At 42.1% G+C, this 18,629-nt stretch overlaps 1 protein-coding gene across 1 annotated transcript; it reads left to right on the top strand.

The window, feature by feature from the left end:
- Positions 1-16,324, top strand: LOC310854931 (piwi-like protein 1; the record flags this gene model as incomplete). Its single annotated transcript, XM_083759695.1, has 20 exons — positions 1-69; positions 1,453-1,564; positions 1,793-1,921; positions 2,510-2,724; positions 3,323-3,444; positions 3,679-3,759; positions 4,082-4,279; positions 4,642-4,750; positions 5,280-5,409; positions 6,031-6,148; positions 6,492-6,606; positions 6,904-7,091; positions 7,435-7,507; positions 8,156-8,356; positions 8,734-8,837; positions 9,781-9,851; positions 10,272-10,425; positions 11,013-11,138; positions 15,020-15,167; positions 16,168-16,324. The coding sequence occupies 20 exons, from the start codon at positions 1-3 to the stop codon at positions 16,282-16,284; spliced, it is 2,580 nt and encodes an 859-aa protein (XP_083615821.1). The 3' UTR covers positions 16,285-16,324.
- Between the last annotated feature and the right edge of the window lie 2,305 nt (positions 16,325-18,629).

Genomic DNA, 18,629 nt, shown 5'->3' with positions numbered 1-18,629 from the left:
ATGACTGGACGTGCACGAGCGAGGTCCAGAGGGCGTGCACGTGGTCAGGAGACCGCAGCACCTGGAATGGTAATGTCACACTTCAGAACACTGACCGTATATATCCTCCCATATTATTTATTATAAATTAATGGTGCATTCAATGATTTTGCCAAAATAATTCAATGATTTTGCCAAAATAATACTTGGGGGAAGTTGGCTGTTGCTATGTTACCTTACCCCGTCCTCTATAATGAACAGGCAGGACTCCCAAGGTAAGATTGAAAAATAAAATATACATTCTTTATTAGCCTACAATACAAATAAGTAAATACATTTTTATTCCAAATTCATTTAAAATCTGAACTGAGCAATGACGGATGTAACATTTCCCCAAAATAGCCATGCTCCACACTATAACACAACACACTACAAACTTTAAACCAGCAAGCCAGCTCTGCACTCTACTCATCACCATAAATCTGAATCCAGGAACCCAAACCAATGCTCACTTGTGGTAGCCGGCCAGCTGATTTGTGCCCTGTACTCGAAATACAAAAGGAAACCCTATCAAGAAAAAGGAACAGCGCTCAAGCCTAAGCCGCTCACTCCACATGACCCGACCCTACAAACAAATACAAGACAGTTCACTTATAATAGAAATATCCAAATGGTGTGTTATTAAAAGTAAAGATGAAACAAACTACATTGCCATGTGCCTGTAAGGTTGTATGCAGTGACTTGGTTCATTGCCACACTTCCTCAGACAACTGCATCTGTACACTGAATGTCGGCACAAACGTAGAATGTTACACAGAATTCACATGTGAATTACATTCGGTATCCAATGCACAATTCCCTGAAGAGACGACACCCCTTGCATGTCTCAAACGCATGAACGTTTGTACAAACAATGACACCAAACAGGCTTACCACTCGTCAAGTTGGCATTCAAACAAACCACCTCTCACAACACAGTAACTGGTATGGTGTTGAGGACCCACAGATTGGCAATCTCCTACCTGCCTGTTCAGAAAGGCCTTTAATACCTGTGTCACTTAGGACATCACATATCTCTGCTTCCCTCTAGGGGTTATATATAGAGTAACAGTTGTCTGTCCAGCTATTTGTCAACAGAAAATGCATGTTCATGTTGGTATACAGATTTTAGCTAATCAGGAGGGGGACCACATGTAATTCCGACAGAGCATTAGTCCGTCATGTCGGACATCATGCGCTGCTCCCGAGCTTGCAGTTATGTTTAGGTTAGGGTTTGAGGTAGGTTGTCCAGGAGAGAGAACTCTAACAGGATACAGGATGAACCAGGGAAAACGGAAGTGACGACACAAAGACATAAGACAATTCAAAACTTGGAAGGCTTGCTCTTTACATTACATAGTGCATACATTGTAGTATTGTGAGAAAACTGAGTACTTATCTACCACAGTGACATCAATTTGTGTTTTGTTTTAGACCTCCTCGGCTCTACAAGAAGCCACAGCAGCCGTTCCTCCACCTGTGGAGGGTGAGCTGGTTGGCAGAGGAAGACAGAAAACCGCCCCAGGAGCTGTTGCAACTACAGAAGGTGCAGTCTGACCCCATCTTGTATATAGTCCATTTGTTTTATTTTTGTAAATTATTTCCCAACTTTGTTGTACAACAGTGTTGTGCGAAGGTAAAGCTCATGGTGAGGGCTTGTAGATGGGCTATTTATTAGGACAAAATTGGAAGTGGTGAAGTCTGTCTGTGGGTTTTATAAATTAATATGAAGATAGGTTGAAAGTAATTTGTATCTTGGGGGTTATTCCTTTAGAGGAAGTGCTGCAGATCTCCGGGGGTTTCCAGAAGGTGAAGATTGGAGAAAGAGGACGCCGGCGTGATTTTTCCGATGCAGGAGTCAACACCAGACAGGCGATGGAGCATGTCAGAGAGTCAAAGTCTGGTCTGTATATGACATGTTCATGCTGAGAGCTTTACAGCAGTGTTTTTGGCAGCAATTTCAATTTTAGTTTTAGTCATAGTCTCTTGAAACGTTTTAATTTAGTTTTGGACACATTTTAGTCACCTGGAATGTTAGTGTTTAGTCTAGTTTTAGTAGACTAAATCTACAGTTGATTTAGTCGAGTAAAATGTATTCATGTGCGGGCCTTGATGCCGTCGTAATGGCTGATTTTACACTTGCTGAAAATAGCCGCTGCGACACGTTGTGAGCTTGTAGATCTGCTATGTTCAGCATGCAACCAAGTGTAAAATGTACTGGATCTCTTGTCCACTAGTGCCTTCCTAACATTTTAGTCTGGTTTTTATTTGTTGACTAAATCAACAGTATATTTAGTCATAGTTTTAGTCACCATAGCTTAGTTTCCATTTAGTTTGTCAGTGAAAGGTAGTTGATGAACATTTTTCGTAATAGTTTTAGTCGACGAAAAACAACACTGCTTTACAGTATAGTCCACAGCACACTGCAAACATGAGAGTATACAGACCTCCTTTCGGTTTACCACATTGTATTCACTACTGTCTTTCCCAGGTGTCAATGGCTCTGTCATTCAGTTGAAAGCCAACTTCCTGCGGATCATATCCCGTCCACAGTGGGCTCTCTATCAGTACCATGTGGACTACAACCCTCCCATGGAGTCGCGCCGCCTGCGGAGTGCCCTTCTCTACCAGCATGAGGAGGCTCTTGGCACGGCGCGCTCCTTCGACGGAGCCCTCCTCTTTCTGCCTCGTAGACTTCACAACAAGGTATGGTGCCCTTCTCTTGGTACTCCTTTTCTAAAAAGAATTGACCAAAATCCAAACATTCACATCTCACATGATGGAACAGATAATGAGTACGTTTGTGAATGTCACAAGTATCCAAAAATACAATGACTCAAGTACAGATAATCAAAATGTACTCGACCCATTCTGGGCGGGAACCCATTTTGGTGTTTTAAGCATTGTTATACTTTAGCTATTGTAAAATAGCCGATCTACAAGCTCATAGCACGGCACCAAGTGCCGTGCTACGAGCTTGTAGGTCTATTTTTGAAAAATCGTGAAAATGTGGCACAAATCTTGAATATATGAATATGAATATATTCTTTCAGAGCGAACGTTTTAAACTCAAATCTTTGCTTCTGGGTGGACACTGGAACAACATTTTCAGATGGGGTCGGCAGCCAATTACATATATCTTTGGGGGTCTTTGACATGAAAATGCATGAGGTTTTTCAGAAAACTGTCTGAATCATCAGCATTTGTAGAATCGTCCTCGGGTCTAAATGGGCTGTGCAGTACCCAAGTAAATACAGTATATTAATAGTTACTTACTGTTCACTGATGTCTGAACTTGTTTTAGGAGACCGTGTTGCACAGTGAAACCCGGATGGGAGAGAAGGTCAGAATAACGGTTACACTGACCAATGAGCTGCCCCCCACCTCACCAGCGTGCCTTCAGTTCTACAACATCATCTTTAGAAGGTCCATCCTACACTACACTTCACAGTTCAAATGCAGCTCATTTCCAATGTGGAATTCTTTAGATTTGTAAAAGAAAATGTGAATATTGTCGCTGTCGGGCAGAAACTTTGTATGTCCAAAACGGTTACTTTTGAGTAACTGGAGGGAAAAAACTCTCAAAATGTAGTAATAAGGAGATAAAAGGTTTCTGCCAAAGGCAGGGATTTACAAATTGAACTTGTGAAATTCATTTAGGATCCTGAGAATGCTGAACATGCAGCAGATTGGACGGCACTACTACAACCCCAACGACCCACTGAACATCCCACAGCACAGGTACTGAATCCGTTTGTCTTCATGTATTTGTCATCTCCGGATTTGACCTACGGTATTAATGCGTTACACTGTCTAAATAGTAAGGAAATATATGCCGTAAGCGATTATCTCAGTACTGTATGCAGTTCTCCCGATTTGCTCAGACAATGTGGGTGCCGAGTTCAAATAATTACAATTGGCTGGAGCTGCATAGTGTTCTGAACACCATATTTGTGGGACTTTGTTCACAAACTGCAAACGCACAGTAGAAACTTTCTATTGAGAGCCAAAGATTGGGACAGGTAGGAAACTCCCATGATTAATACCCTCTTTCTCTCCAAAGATTGACGATCTGGCCTGGCTACCAAACCAGCATCTTGCAGTACGAGTCGGGCATCATGATGTGTGCCGACGTGAGCCACAAGGTGCTGCGCAGTGAGACCGTGCTGGACTTCATGACCAACCTCAAGCAGCAGTGTCCAATGCAGCACTTCAGAGAGGCCTGCACCAAGGAGCTGGTCGGCCTCATCGTCCTCACAAAGTAAACAGAAGATTCACACTCCATCCACTTGACGCCCGTGAGCGTGTAATGGATGAGCTTAGTGGCTGTGTTGCGTTTGGGATCGACATAAATCTGACAAATGACTGCTGTGGAAAGTAGCACATTTGAATTGCAATGTTTTAATCTAGCGGTTGTCTGGGTAAAATGAATCCCAAGTGCAATCAAACTGTAATATACGGACGCCGAGCCTGTCCACCAAATAAATTCTTCCCAAACACAAGATGCTCACCTAAAAATGATTTCAACACTAGGCGAGCCGATAAAAAAAAGTTTCACTTGAAATGAATACTATGAGTTTCTATAATGCAGTGTATAAATGCGGTGTGTATGTCATTCCTCAGGTACAACAACAAAACGTACAGGATTGATGACATTGCATGGGATCACACTCCCAACAACACGTTCAGAAAGGGAGACACAGAGGTCTCCTTCAAGGACTACATCAAGAATGTAGGTTTTCCTGCTGGTCACAATTGTATAGCATAGATCATATGGAATGCTGCAACTAACTTCATTTTTATTGATAACTTTTTAGATGAATGGATATACTGTGATGTGTATATTTTTATATCTAGAAATTGAATAACAAACTTAGGACCTGTTTTATACTTTGTGAAACACGTCGCATTGTGACGTTGACATATTTTTGAAATGTTTTGTCTTACTGTAAGGCACAAACATTTAAAAAACAACATTTTTTTAAATAAAACCTGCCCAAAACGGATTATTAATTTTAATTTTACCCATTAAAACCAAGAAAGCATCTGTCATTTTATATTTCATAAGTTAGCTATTCAGAAATGGCAGATATGCAGTGCTGCGAGCTTGCACACCTGCTATTTTGATTTCTTTAATCTTGAAATTGCGAGAACTACTGATTTAGAAGGCATTTGTAGAATCTGCCTCAGTGATAGATTAGTTTGTGAACTATTGCACACCCCTAGGCTACACTAGACTAATGATTTGGTGTTTCTTGAAGCAATACAGCCTGGACATCCGTTGCAGTGACCAGGCACTGCTGGTCAGCCAGCTGAAGAAGATCAGGGGTCCTTCTGGGGGACCTCCCCCAGGGCCAGCCATGCTGATCCCAGAACTCTGCTACCTTACAGGTACCTTCTGGGGGACCTCCCCCAGGGCCAGCCATGCTGATCCCAGAACTCTGCTACCTTACAGGTGCTCTGCTCTCAAAGGGGAGAGGGACAGTATTTTTGAAAGATTATTTGGAATATATTTTGAGAAGTTTTACACAAATCTTGTATGGGATCCCTTGCACAATATATTTTCACTTTTCTGGGGGTCCTTGACGAGATTCAGTGTATGAAGATGCTGATGGTGTTTGACTCTGGGATGATGTATTAAGTATCGAAAAATGGTCTAGAGTAAACTAGAAACTAATTACCTGTACTTAACCCATTCTGACCTGAGATCAGATTCATTACGAGGTTTCCACACACACACACACACACTGGTCTGATGAACCCATTCTGACCTGAGATCAGATTCTAAAAATGTCAGTCGCTCTTCGATTTTTCAAAAATAGCAGACCTACAAGCTCGTATCGCGCCACTCGGTGGCGCGATATGAGCTTGTAGATCTGCTATTTTTCAATAGCTAAAGCACGACATGATGCTGACACCAAAATGGGTGCCCGGTCAGAATGGGTTAAGTAGAGTATTTTGGTAAATTAACTGACAATTACTGAAAACAAACTTAACTGGCGTTGCCCACAGGTCTGACTGACAAGATGCGTGCCGACTTCAACATCATGAAGGACCTTTCCGCTCAGACCAGATTGACCCCTGAGCAGAGAGAATGTCGCCTCAAACAGTTTTCCGGCAACATTCATGGGTAGGTCACGTTACCAATGTTTTTGCAAATGTCTAAAACGGTGGTTCCCAACCTTTTCTGGATCAGGGTCCACCCATCCATCTGAGCACTTAACACGGTGCAGATGGTGAGCAGCATGCATTTTCAGAGCACAACATTGATTGTGTTCTGGCTTGGATCAATGGAACTAAGCTAATTCCTATTCATCTATCACAATGAAAACACATTTTTCAGGGTTTAAAAACATGGCATGTTTTATATTTTGTTTTAATGTGTGTTTTGGCAATTATTTGGGTGCTCTTTTGACAACATCCTCACCATGGCCCACAGGTAGAGGTAACTAACAACCCTTTCCTGTTTTTAGGAACGCCCAAGCCCAGGCGGAGCTCAATACCTGGGGACTCAACTTCGATAAAGAGCTCCTGAACATAAAGGGCAGAGTTCTTCAGTCTGAGAGGATTTTCCAGGGCTCCCGTTCGGTATGAAAAGCACAAAAATGTCCCCTCAGGATTTGTCAGGAAACTTGCAAGTCGGGGAGGATATAGAAAATAGTCTGCCCTGGCCTTCCTTTTCTTCCTCATACAGATATACTCTTTGTACCAATATTTCACTTTATGTAACCGTTCTCCCATCTTGATATTATATTTGTCAATAAGCTCAAATCCTCAGTGTTTAGCAAAAGTCATCAGTCAAACAAGGTCTCGTGTCAAACGTGTTTGAATGTTGTGAAGCAGTTACGTGGGTTAAACCTCACAATTGTTTTGTTTTCAACACAGTTTGACTACAACCCCATGGCAGCCGACTGGTCCAGGGAGATGAAGGGCCTTCCTATCATCAAGGCCCCCCCACTGCAGAAATGGTTGGTGTTCTGCACCAGACGCAACGCCAACGATGCCCAGACCCTCGTACAGACCTTGGGCAAGGTCTCGGGTCCTTTGGGCATCCACGTGGACAGACCTACCATGTGAGTCATTTATGTTCATCATTTATCACATGACAATATCGGTATCCAATACGATCGACTCAAAACAATGAAATGGATCTAAATAAATGCATAACGACTAGTAAGTGGTGTATATTTTAAAACGGCAGTTTAAAATAGTCGCATAGCCTGTATGCATCATGTTGTTTAAGACGGATGTCGGGTTCATTATTTACCTGGCATGCTACTGTTCCCTCTGCATTCTATTTACAGCATGTAATTATTAAACAGACCCTCCAACTAGAAATCTTTACTACAATAAAACTTAAATACGTACTTTGCACACACTTGAGCTTGGACACACTTTCCTTCTTTTTTTTTAAAGGGTGGAATATGATGACCGGCAGGAGGCACTCCTCAGGGCCTTGCAGCAAAATGTAACTCAGGAGACCCAGATGGTAAGTGATTAAAACATAGTGGACTGGAACTCTTCACTGGCAGCATTATTCCTAAGTCTGGAAACTGAAGCATGATTATACTTCATTGTACCATCGATGGTGTTGCTCACAGAAAATGTACCGTGTTGTATATTTACAACAATCACTGTTTTAACACAAACTAAGAATAAACCTCAGAAACATAAAGCAAACAAAGCAAAGGAAACAACCCAGTTTTCACTTCAAGTTGAGCTTACTATCTGGATTAGACCTGGACTGTATCTGCAGATCCAAATCTTTAAATGGTCTTACATTTGTATTTAAAAAATAATGCCATAGCAGGTTTTTGTTGTGATGACAGAATCGGCTTCATTTGTAAGAGTGTAAGCTGTTGCTAAGAGTCTTGCCCTTTGTGGAGCACAGAAGAGTAGGAGATCAATAACGAGGTAGTAAATGAGCTTATTAAAATAAATTAACATTTGCGTTTTTTAATAAGATGGGGCGCCATCGCGAAGTCAATGGTAGGGGAGACATTGGACATGACAGATTCTGACTGATTAAAACCACTAAGGATGGTCCTCAGAAGACTTGCTAGCATTGTAAATGGAATGGTCCACAACCCATAATTAAGGTTTTCCTTAATATGTGTAATTTGGTCTGTTCTCATAGGTGGTAGTCGTCCTCTCCAGCGTTAAGAAGGACAAATACGACAGCGTCAAGAAGTACCTCTGCGTGGACTGCCCTACCCCCAGTCAGTGTGTGTTGGCTCGCACCCTCGGCCGCCCACAAGCCCTGATCACCATCGCCACCAAGATTGCACTGCAGATGGCCTGCAAGATGGGAGGAGAGCTGTGGACACTGGAGATTCCTGTTAGTGCCACCCTGTCACACACTCAATGTATATTATCAGCAAGCCATGTACAGGTGGCATTCACTTGGGGATATAACTTCAAATTCAATATCACGATTATTCCAAACGTATTCCTCGTACACCATTATAATAAACGATTATGTTTATAGGCATTGAGAAAAAAATGCAAGCTCACAACTCCATTGTGAGCTTGTAGATCGTCAAATGTTTTTATTTTGTACGTCATTGTACAAAAGTGTATTACAGGTTTAGTTAAGTGGTTAATTGATTATTTGATCAACCTACATGAACACGTTTAAGTCAGTCAGTGTTTTTACTGGTTAAAGGTTAAATAAATAAAAAGAGAAGAAAACTGTATAATTCCCTGTTTTTGCAGCTCAAGCAGCTGATGATTGTGGGAATCGACTGTTACCACGACACCGTTGCTGGAAAGAGGTCCATCGGTGCTCTGGTGGCCAGTCTGAACCAGGGCATGACCAGGTTAGTAGTAGTACAGCAGTCTGAACCAGGGCATAACCAGGTTAGTACAGCAGTCTGAACCAGGGCATGACCAGGTTAGTACAGCACTCTGAACCAGGGCATGACCAAGTTAGTACAGCACTCTGAACCAGGGCATGACCAAGTTAGTACAGCACTCTGAACCAGGGCATGACCTAGTTAGTACAGCACTCTGAACCAGGGCATGACCAAGTTAGTACAGCACTCTGAACCAGGGCATAACCAGGTTAGTACAGCAGTCTGAACCAGGGCATGACCATGTTAATACAGCACTGAACCAGGGCATGACCAAGTTAGTACAGCACTCTGAACCAGGGCATGACCAGGTTAGTACAGCAGTCTGAACCAGGGCATGACCATGTTAATACAGCACTGAACCAGGGCATGACCAAGTTAGTACAGCACTCTGAACCAGGGCATGACCATGTTAATACAGCACTCTGAACCAGGGCATGACCAGGTTAGTATGTAGTCTGAACAATGTTGCATCTCAACACCTGCTGCCATACCTCATCTTAACACCTGCTAGTTGAGCTGGCACCTCAGTCTTATACCCTGTGCTCACAGCACCAGTGATCTGTCAGTACTGTAGTTTGGACGAAGCGAGTGTTGAAGAGCGATTGCAGCTTGTCTAGAAGCAATCTATAATTGATGTCGCCTACTGTAACCCAGCTACCATTGGACATTATCATTGCCAGCCATTAGACACTTGTGGTGTTAGACGTTATAATATTGCAATTTGCAACTCCTCTCATGCTTTCATAGTTTAGCTGCCATACCTGCTTCATGCAATTTGTAGTTGAGACTCCAGGCCCTGAAAACTTAGATATTTAGGAGACAGGTCTTACATTTACCTGTAGAGCCAATAGTGAGGAGGTTAGAAAGTGGTGTCCTAAAATATGACATTGTCTGTGCTGTTGAATAGGTGGTACTCCAAGTGTGTTCTGCAGGACAGAGGACAGGAACTCATGGATGGATTGAAACCGGCCTTCGTCGGTAAGTTAGGCTCATTTGCACTCGTGTTCAAAGGCCAACTTTAGGGCTGCAACTATCACATTATCGATTATTGTATTGATTACTTATTCAATTAATCGAATAATGGAAACACATATCCATCTTAAATAACCATTTGAGCATTGTTTTAAAAATTGTAGCCGACGAGACCGAAAATCTTAAAACGTGAATAACTTGATCTAAATCATTCCGTCCAATTCTAAGCAAAGATTATGTGTCGATCGCCTCTAGTAAAGAAGCTAGATGTAGCCAAAACGGCTGCTTCAGCCAAATCCGGGATAACGTCTGTCGGTAAAAGTGCTCCGCTGCTAAATGATTTGATGGATTAAATAACCCTGGGGCGTTTGGGGTGTTAACTGCTGCACTCTTATCTGAGATGAAATGTGTTTTTGATTTTCTCAGGTGCTCTCAAATCATTCTACAAGTTCAACAACCAGATGCCTGCCCGCATCGTTGTGTTCAGAGATGGAGTAGGAGATGGCATGCTGTCCACTGTGGTTGACTACGAGGTCCCCCAGCTGCTGGCGTCCATCAAATCCATGGGGACAGACTACGCGTAAGAACCTTACATGTCCATTATCCTGACCAGTGATTCTTCCTGAAAAGAGTATTTTTGGCTTCAGTGGTGTTTTTGGCAGCACATTTTGATTTTAGTTTGTCATAGTCTCTAACAGTTTTCATTTAGTTTCAGTCACATTTTAGTCACCTTTGATTGTTTTAGTGTCTAGTTTTAGTCAACCATATAAGACAAAAAAATATTTTGACGGACCTTGATGCCGTTAACAGATAATAACAGATTTGAGCTTGTAGATCTGCTATTTTCAGCATGCAAACCAAGTGTAAAATGACTTATACTGGATCTCTTGTCCACTAGTTCCTTCCTAACATTTTAGTCTAGTTTTTATTTAGTTTTAGTCAGTGAAAAAAGGTAGTCGACAAACATCTTTTCGTCTGGTTGGCTTTGATTCTAGTCATCTAACCAAGGAACCTACAAACTTCTATGGCATTATGGCTCAACTGTTAAAAACACTGGTTACCACAATCAGCCAAAAGTAATTAGACGTACAAGGTTTCCACCGATGGCGACAGGGTACACTATGTAATGCTAGAAAACGATTCTAACCTCCTTGTCCTCTGGTCTAGGCCCAAGTTGACTATGGTGGTCGTGAAGAAGCGCGTCTGCTCGAGGTTCTTTGCCTTCCTCAATGGCAAGTTGACCAACCCTCCCCCTGGAACTGTTATTGACACGGACGTCACCAGGCCCGAGTGGTAAGTTGTTTTGGACGTAAATGGTGCATTTATATATAGCGCCTTTATCCAAAGCGCTTTACATAGAAGGACACTTCAACACTAAAGGTCATTACACACTGGCGAATTAGCGACGCGATGCGAATAAGCGATCTGAAAATGTGAAATATTTGCCCGGCGAATTTATTCGCGTTTGCCTATGCAGTGTACACATCTATATGCGACGCGTATTGTGCGATTATAGCTCCTCTCCTCTCCCTCCTCCTCTCCTCTCCTCCCCCTCCCGCTTTGGTATCCTTTCTTTAATACCCCCGTATCCAGTACTTCACAGATGGAGGGGTCCAATTGGTACCGGCCCACATATGGTACAACTGGTACCGGCCGCGCCCGTGCATGTGGGCATATATTCCGGTTATAAAGTCTTTATTTTCGGGTCAAAAACGGGTCTGCACAGCAGAAATAGCCTAGTGCAAATCTTACCTTTTTGATGAGCCTGTTCACTGGTTATTTTAACTTTTTTCAATATTGGCATATTGCCTATGGTAAATACCATAATAACGTCAACGCATCAATTTAACTTGAACAACTCCTCCTCCTCCACTCCACTACTCTTCTCCTGCGTTATGTCATTATTGGTATCCTAAATTTCTTTCATACCCTAAAGAGAAGGCACTCATGTGCCGAAACGTTGGTCTTTAATAGAAGTGTTCTGTATCGTGATTCGTGACTACGAGCTGTGCAACCGATCCTTTACAAGTTTGTCTCCCGTCCCGTGGTCAGCATGCACCTCGATCCTCAATAAATTGGTGTGCAGCGTGCGCTAATACCTCTTTTGTTTGTATTGGTATATCCTACTATCCTTTCCACCACTTCTTGTCTTCTTCACTACCGTGAAGTGGAGTCCAGAGTCATTTGGGATCGACGGCCGGTCGGCTGCTCACCCGTGCCGTCGATAAAATAAAATTATGAATAGGGGGATGTCAGCTAATTTGGGCCACTTTTTGGCAATTTGGTAATTAAACTGAGATAAAGCAATGCATGACACTAAATTGGGGTTATATGATTATTATTGACTGTTTAATATCATGTTTAAGTTAAATGTATTTAATAACAAATAATAGTTTAGTCCCTACAGCCTCTGACTGAAACAAGCTGTCACATATTTTTAAGATGTAGCATTTTCATGTAAAATAAGCCACCTGATCAGCTAAGATGGGCCACCGTTTTCTTTAGCCTTGCTTTTTAAAGTTGAACAGCCAATGGATGCACATGATTCTCGCTACAAGTGTACTTGACATAAAACAGTCTATGGTTGTTATGGCGGGAGATGCAATGCAACAGATGAAATAATATCAGTCATATATGACTACTCAGGGTAAATGCCATGGGTGAAAGCAATCTCAGTTGTCAATGATAAGGTGATCACGTATACTGCTTAGCCGACTTATTTTTTTTATTTTCAGCTAAAATGGGCCACTCAAGCTGCAAAGAAAAACAGTCATTTCTGATTTAAAAGAAATCACATCCGTGTGAAGTGAGGGGTGCTCTTTTCATCGTACATTATCCATTCATTGTCAATGGGAATTTAGTCTGTGTAGGACAAAAATCGGCGATTTGCTCAGACACATGACGTAAATTCTCCATTCATTGTGAATGGCATTTCATGTTTTTGTTAGGACAAAAATCGACACTATAGCTGAATATAGGAGGGGCTATACCCACATTCCCACAATAATGTCATTAGCCCTACATTGTATTAATAAAACCAGTAAGACACCCTGAGGGCAAGAAGCGAGCATGCATGTATCCGCCTGGGTGACAGCAGACTGTTGGGTGAGCGCTGGCACTTTGGCATGGGGGGATCAGATCAACATATGGAATGAATTCTGTACTGGCCATAAATGGAGCGTGTCTTTCTTGAGTGTACAGATGAGGTCAGATCAACATATGGAATGTCAGAACAGGTCAGCTCCATATATGGAGATCTATGGGTGGCAGCGGGGGCAGTGTCTTGAGTGTACATGGTGTGATGAGGGCCCAGGTAGGGCCGGCCCTTACCTTTTGGGCCCATTGAGGACTTTAGTTTTTGCTGGCTGCCGGGTGTGGCTGCACTAATAACTTACCCAGGGGGCAAAGGGGGTTGACCTGCATTTGTCATAACATACAAAGTTGTCCACCAGAAATAATATCTATGACCCAGTAGGATCACAACCTATATGGACAACCTGGTCAATTGTTGGGCGAAAGTCCAATATGGCCGCCCCAATATTAGCCCCTATTAGTTATAATGGGGGGTGAATAGGGCAATTTTTTTAACAGAGATATTTCCACGAAACTTCACAGGTTGATCAATAATATGAATACGAACATTTTTTGCATTGAAAGTTTCCATGAAATCCAATATGGCCGCCACAATATTAGCACGCAGAAAATATGTTTGGCTTGAACTTCTGAACCAGATGAGCTAGAAACGCAAACTTGGTATCTATTTCATGGTTTCTGACCATGAGATACTCAATGGAATACCTATTTTTATTATTGGGTGTGTCAATGAAAGTCATGAACATAGTCAGCACCATAAGACATTTCCGATACTTATAGCAGCCCATTAAATTGCAGCAGGGATATGGCAGGAGAAAGCACACAAACTATACCAGTGTTCCATGCATTGACGGGTTGTGACACTGTGTCAAGCATGTTGGCCACGGGAAAAAGACTGCGCGGGCTGTATGGGCTTCTGAGCTTATACACATGCCCTGTTGATATTCATTTGTGAGGTAGAAGGAAGCTTCTGGCCAATTCCAAAGATTGAATTCTGGATCATAAAAAAATACTGATTTGACACCGAGATCACCCATATCAGACAATCATACAAGTGATGGCGGCCATCTTGAATATTCAATGACAATTTTCAATTATGCAAAAGACACTTACCAAGTACTATATGGTAAATGAGTCTGAAATATCATATTATATCCATCATTCATAAGAAAACAGTTGTTGCTGGTGGCCATTTTGAAAAATGGCTGCCATGGTAAAAATAAATAAAAAATAGACCAATCAAATCAATTGTTTTGTCAAGTACAGCTGTGTCAAGACATATGTGCTGTGTGCACATGATGTGCAGCATTGGCTGTTAAAACTCAAAGGTCTAGGAGGCAGAAACCTTGGCTCATTTTACCTTAGTGATGGCCCACTTTACCTGAGACCACCTTACATACAGACCAAAGTCTGGCGGAGCCCGTTGCTCGCTGTTGCCGTTGCGTGCTGTTAGCACACGCACACACATGTGCCATGTCCACGCACCACGCACGCACGCGCGCATGCACACGCGAGCGCACACACACCCAACGAGTTGTAGGAGGGGAGGTGTACAACAGTGTGTGCCGCTGTGCTATCCCGACCTGCGTAGCCGGACCGACGGCTGCTCTGTTGACAGCTACTGTACGGAACGCCGCTGTTTACAGCAACAAGTTTGGGCTGCATTCTGATTGGTCAGTGGTGCTGCAGTTCGCCTGCGAATGTCTGCAAAATTCGACACCAGAGCGAACAAATAAAGAGCGAAAACGGTCGCATTTTCGCACATTCGCAAATTCGCCACTGATGTGGAAGCTTGCATTGACTTCAATTGGTTTTAATAAAATGCGAATTATTCGCACGAATAAATCGCGTCGCCAATTCGCCAGTGTGTAAGGACCTTAACTCTGGGGTTCCCATCCGGTCACTCTTCCCCTGAGCCACTGCCGCCCCTACAGTACAATGATACCACTGCCGGACATACAGTACAATGATACCACCCGACAAACGATTGGAACATTTAGACAAAGTGTTTTGGTTTTGTTTTATCTCGTCCATCTTGGAACATCCTTAAAATAAAAGAATGTATGCAATCTTACTCCCAGGTACGACTTCTACATTGTGAGCCAGGCCGTTCGCATGGGAAGCGTCTCCCCTACCCACTACAATGTGGTGTACGACACCAGCGGACTGAAGCCGGACCACATGCAGCGACTCACCTACAAACTCTGCCACATGTACTACAACTGGCAGGTAAGCTGCTAAACTGCAAGTCTACACATGTGATTTACATGTTATGTCCCTGTGGTCTAGTCATACGTAGGACAAACTAAACAACCCCTCAAACAAAAGCTATCAGAGCACAAATAAAATGTGCAAATCGTGGTTCACCTTCTTCATTCCAATTCTGTGGGAATAAGAGAATTGTGATGCCTATTAGAGGGGTTGATATTCTACACACTGGCCCAGAGAGAAATGCAGTGGATCTACGATTTTTTTCCCCTAATTATTTTGTTTTGATATCATGTATACTGAATTTGGGTCTAGCACTTTTTCTTCAATAGTGTCGCAGTCCCGCCCCCTTTAAGAACGAGGAGTGGCCCAGGAAATAATGCCCCTTCCCCATAGACGTTTAAAAAAGTATTTATTTAAAGACACACGGCGGACAAAGCCAACTCGGCTCGTGACAAATCATGACGACCGACACAATGTTTTGGGCAGATCAAATAATCGGAGGAAAAACAAAATGTTGTATCTTGCCTTTTTTTTCTTCTTCTGACTTATTTGATCTGCCCAAAACATTGTTTGTTGTCATGATTTGTTACGATCCGAGTTGGCTTTGTCCGGCGTATCAACGTCTTTAAATAAATACTTTTTGAAAAGCCTATAGGGAATTGTTTCCTTGGCCACTCGTTGTTCTGAAAGGGAGCGGGACTGCGACACTAGGACCCCAAGTAGTTTTGTTGAAAATGCACTATATAAATTTTAGATCATCAACCCCAGGGGGGTTTAGGGGGTAAATCTGCAACATTGGAGTTGGAACCGGAGACCAATTGGGTCTCCATTGACCTGCTGAGCGCTGTTCAGAGGTGGACAGCCGCTGCCCCCGCCGACGGGGGCAAAGGGGTGTTCACAAGAGCTTGTGACTATTTTATCCATTGGAAAACAGGCTTACTGTTTGGACCTGACAGCAATATGACATACAGTAAGAATCTTACCAACATTGAATGTTTCCCTGTATTTTGCTTTTCAGGGGATCGTGCGCGTTCCAGCTCCCTGCCAGTACGCGCACAAGCTGGCTTTCCTTGTGGGTCAGAGCATCCACAGGCAGCCCAGCGTCCACCTGGATGACTACCTCTTCTATCTGTAAACTGGCTGTAAACCTGTCCTGTGAGCCCCCGAAGGCACTGCCACGGCCTGCCTTCCGGCAGTCATTTTATTTTTGCATGAGTCTTCTTAATTAGTATTGCATGCTTTGTTTGTTTTTGTTAATGCAACATTTCACAGTTTGTGCTAGAGAGCAATGGCTCTAAATTGTTTACCTACAGTACAGTATGTACGTACATTTCACTTCTACACCAGAAAAAATTAAATCTTGTTAACATTTTAGGCAAGAAATGGCCTATTTTCATTTAATGTTTACAATAGATATTGTAAGAATAGCTTACAGAAGCTTGCTTGTTTACAAATAACCGTGTGAATCACAAATAAAACCTTTGTTTATTGGGAGTCAGTCTTTCATTCTCTCAAGGTACTGAATTAACTGATTCAGATGTCCGTTTTATAGTTATTGTCGTCGTTTGATCTTAAATGCTATCCATTTCCATCTCCCATTTTTCTTCCAAGTAGTACTTATTGGAATCTCAAATAGTTGCCAATTCAAATGGGGTTGGGCGATCTATTAGTAAAATCACAAAGCAATTTTTTTACATGCAAAAAGAAAGACATTTTGCTGAATATTGGTGCTTTTAGAAAACATTTTATCAAGAAACTTGAGCAATTATTTTTAGGTTTTCTTACCAAGTACTAGCAGTGCTACATACACAGTAGTAATTGATTGCACAGTATACAGAGGATATGTGCAGTGAGTCCACTGAACAACTACAGCCAAGTCTAGATGGTGCAGATAGACATGGTACAGTACAGCATGTCTATTAACTGTCCACAGTCAAATCCTGTGATCTAGAAACCAGAAGTAGTGGGGATGTGTCCCAACAAGCCAGCGGTCTACTCTAACTCTCACTACTTTACCTTCCAAGGACTGCTGGACACCGCCGTGGAGTATGAGGAACACGACGAAGACTGAAATGAGTTCTGTAACCCCTACACAGGCTGTCAGGACTGAAAGCAATGTCAGGGGGATAACTAACCTGACGCTGCCAGATCCAACATGGTTACCCAATTCCGCCCCCATCTGGCAGTCAGGTTAGATGACAACATCTTCAACTAAAACAAATTGTCATGATATTTTTGGCGAGTGACACTGCCATACAACATGAATTAGGCTTTTTTTTACTGTGACATAATATACTTATTGTATATAGAGGCATAATATTATATGCGAACCAAATGAGTGTGCAGTATGTGGACATTTGCATTAGCTATCAGTGTGCCCAGTATTTCAACTGCCATTTGAATACATTTTGTCATCCATTGTAGTACTGTAGATTGGTAGTCGAATGGCCTCTAGTTAATGTTACAATCTGCCATGTACAATACAATGCTCTTTACTCCCTAGTAGTTCTAGTATTTAATACACAAAGGCCAATTGAGTGCTTTACATGAGGCATAAACTAAATTAATTAAAATATTACTGCCCTTGCGAGTATTTTTTTAATTGACTGCAACATTATTGGGTGATAGGACTCTCATGAGGAAACACTTAGGAGAATTAAGTAAATGGACGAAAGTCCCCCTGAACATCTGGTTTAAGGAATGTAAAGCCCAAAAGATAGATAAAGAAATGCAGAGATTGAAATGGATAGCATATGATACCGATTTCCCACCAGCCCAGATGGACGCTAGATTCGAACGATGGACTTGGGAGGGTATAACAACATACTGTCTGATTTTTACAGTTAAGGGACCATTTTGATAAAAACATAAAAATAGACAAACCTGAAACAGATCTGATTTACATCTTTACATAAGCTTATAAAGGGGAAACCACAAAAAAACTGATATCAAAACTATATTCGAATATATTTTCTGCTAAAAATCATTCCACATCATATGTCAAACTTAAATGGGAGAAGGAGGCAAATATAACCATCACAGAAGAAGAATGGCTGAATATATGTAATATGATATCCACAAACACTAGTTCTGGCCTATGGAGAGAATCTTCATGGAAAAACATGATTAGGTTCTTCATTACACCGAAAATAAAAAGCCTACAGGGTGGGACACCGGAAGCAGGGAACTGTTGGAGGAAATGTATTAATGCAATGGCTGACCACTTGCACGTATTCTGGGACTGCCCAAGAATACAACAATTTTGGCTAGAAATAGTATCAGACATTAACGCAATAATGGGTTTTGAGATTGAATTTGAATTTACAAGTGTCTATCTGTGTAACATACCAGAGGGCCTTAATACCCCAGACAAATACCTTCTTAAAATACTGCTAGTGGCAGCAAAAAAGGCAATAACCAAAAAGTGGCTAGATAAAAGCCCGCCTAAGAAGGGAGAGTGGACAGCCATTGTACAAAACA

The sequence above is a fragment of the Protomyctophum parallelum genome, assembly GCF_964188405.1.
Source record: "Protomyctophum parallelum genome assembly, chromosome: 2".
Taxonomy (NCBI): domain Eukaryota; kingdom Metazoa; phylum Chordata; class Actinopteri; order Myctophiformes; family Myctophidae; genus Protomyctophum; species Protomyctophum parallelum.
This window is presented reverse-complemented; position numbering and strand designations above follow the sequence as displayed.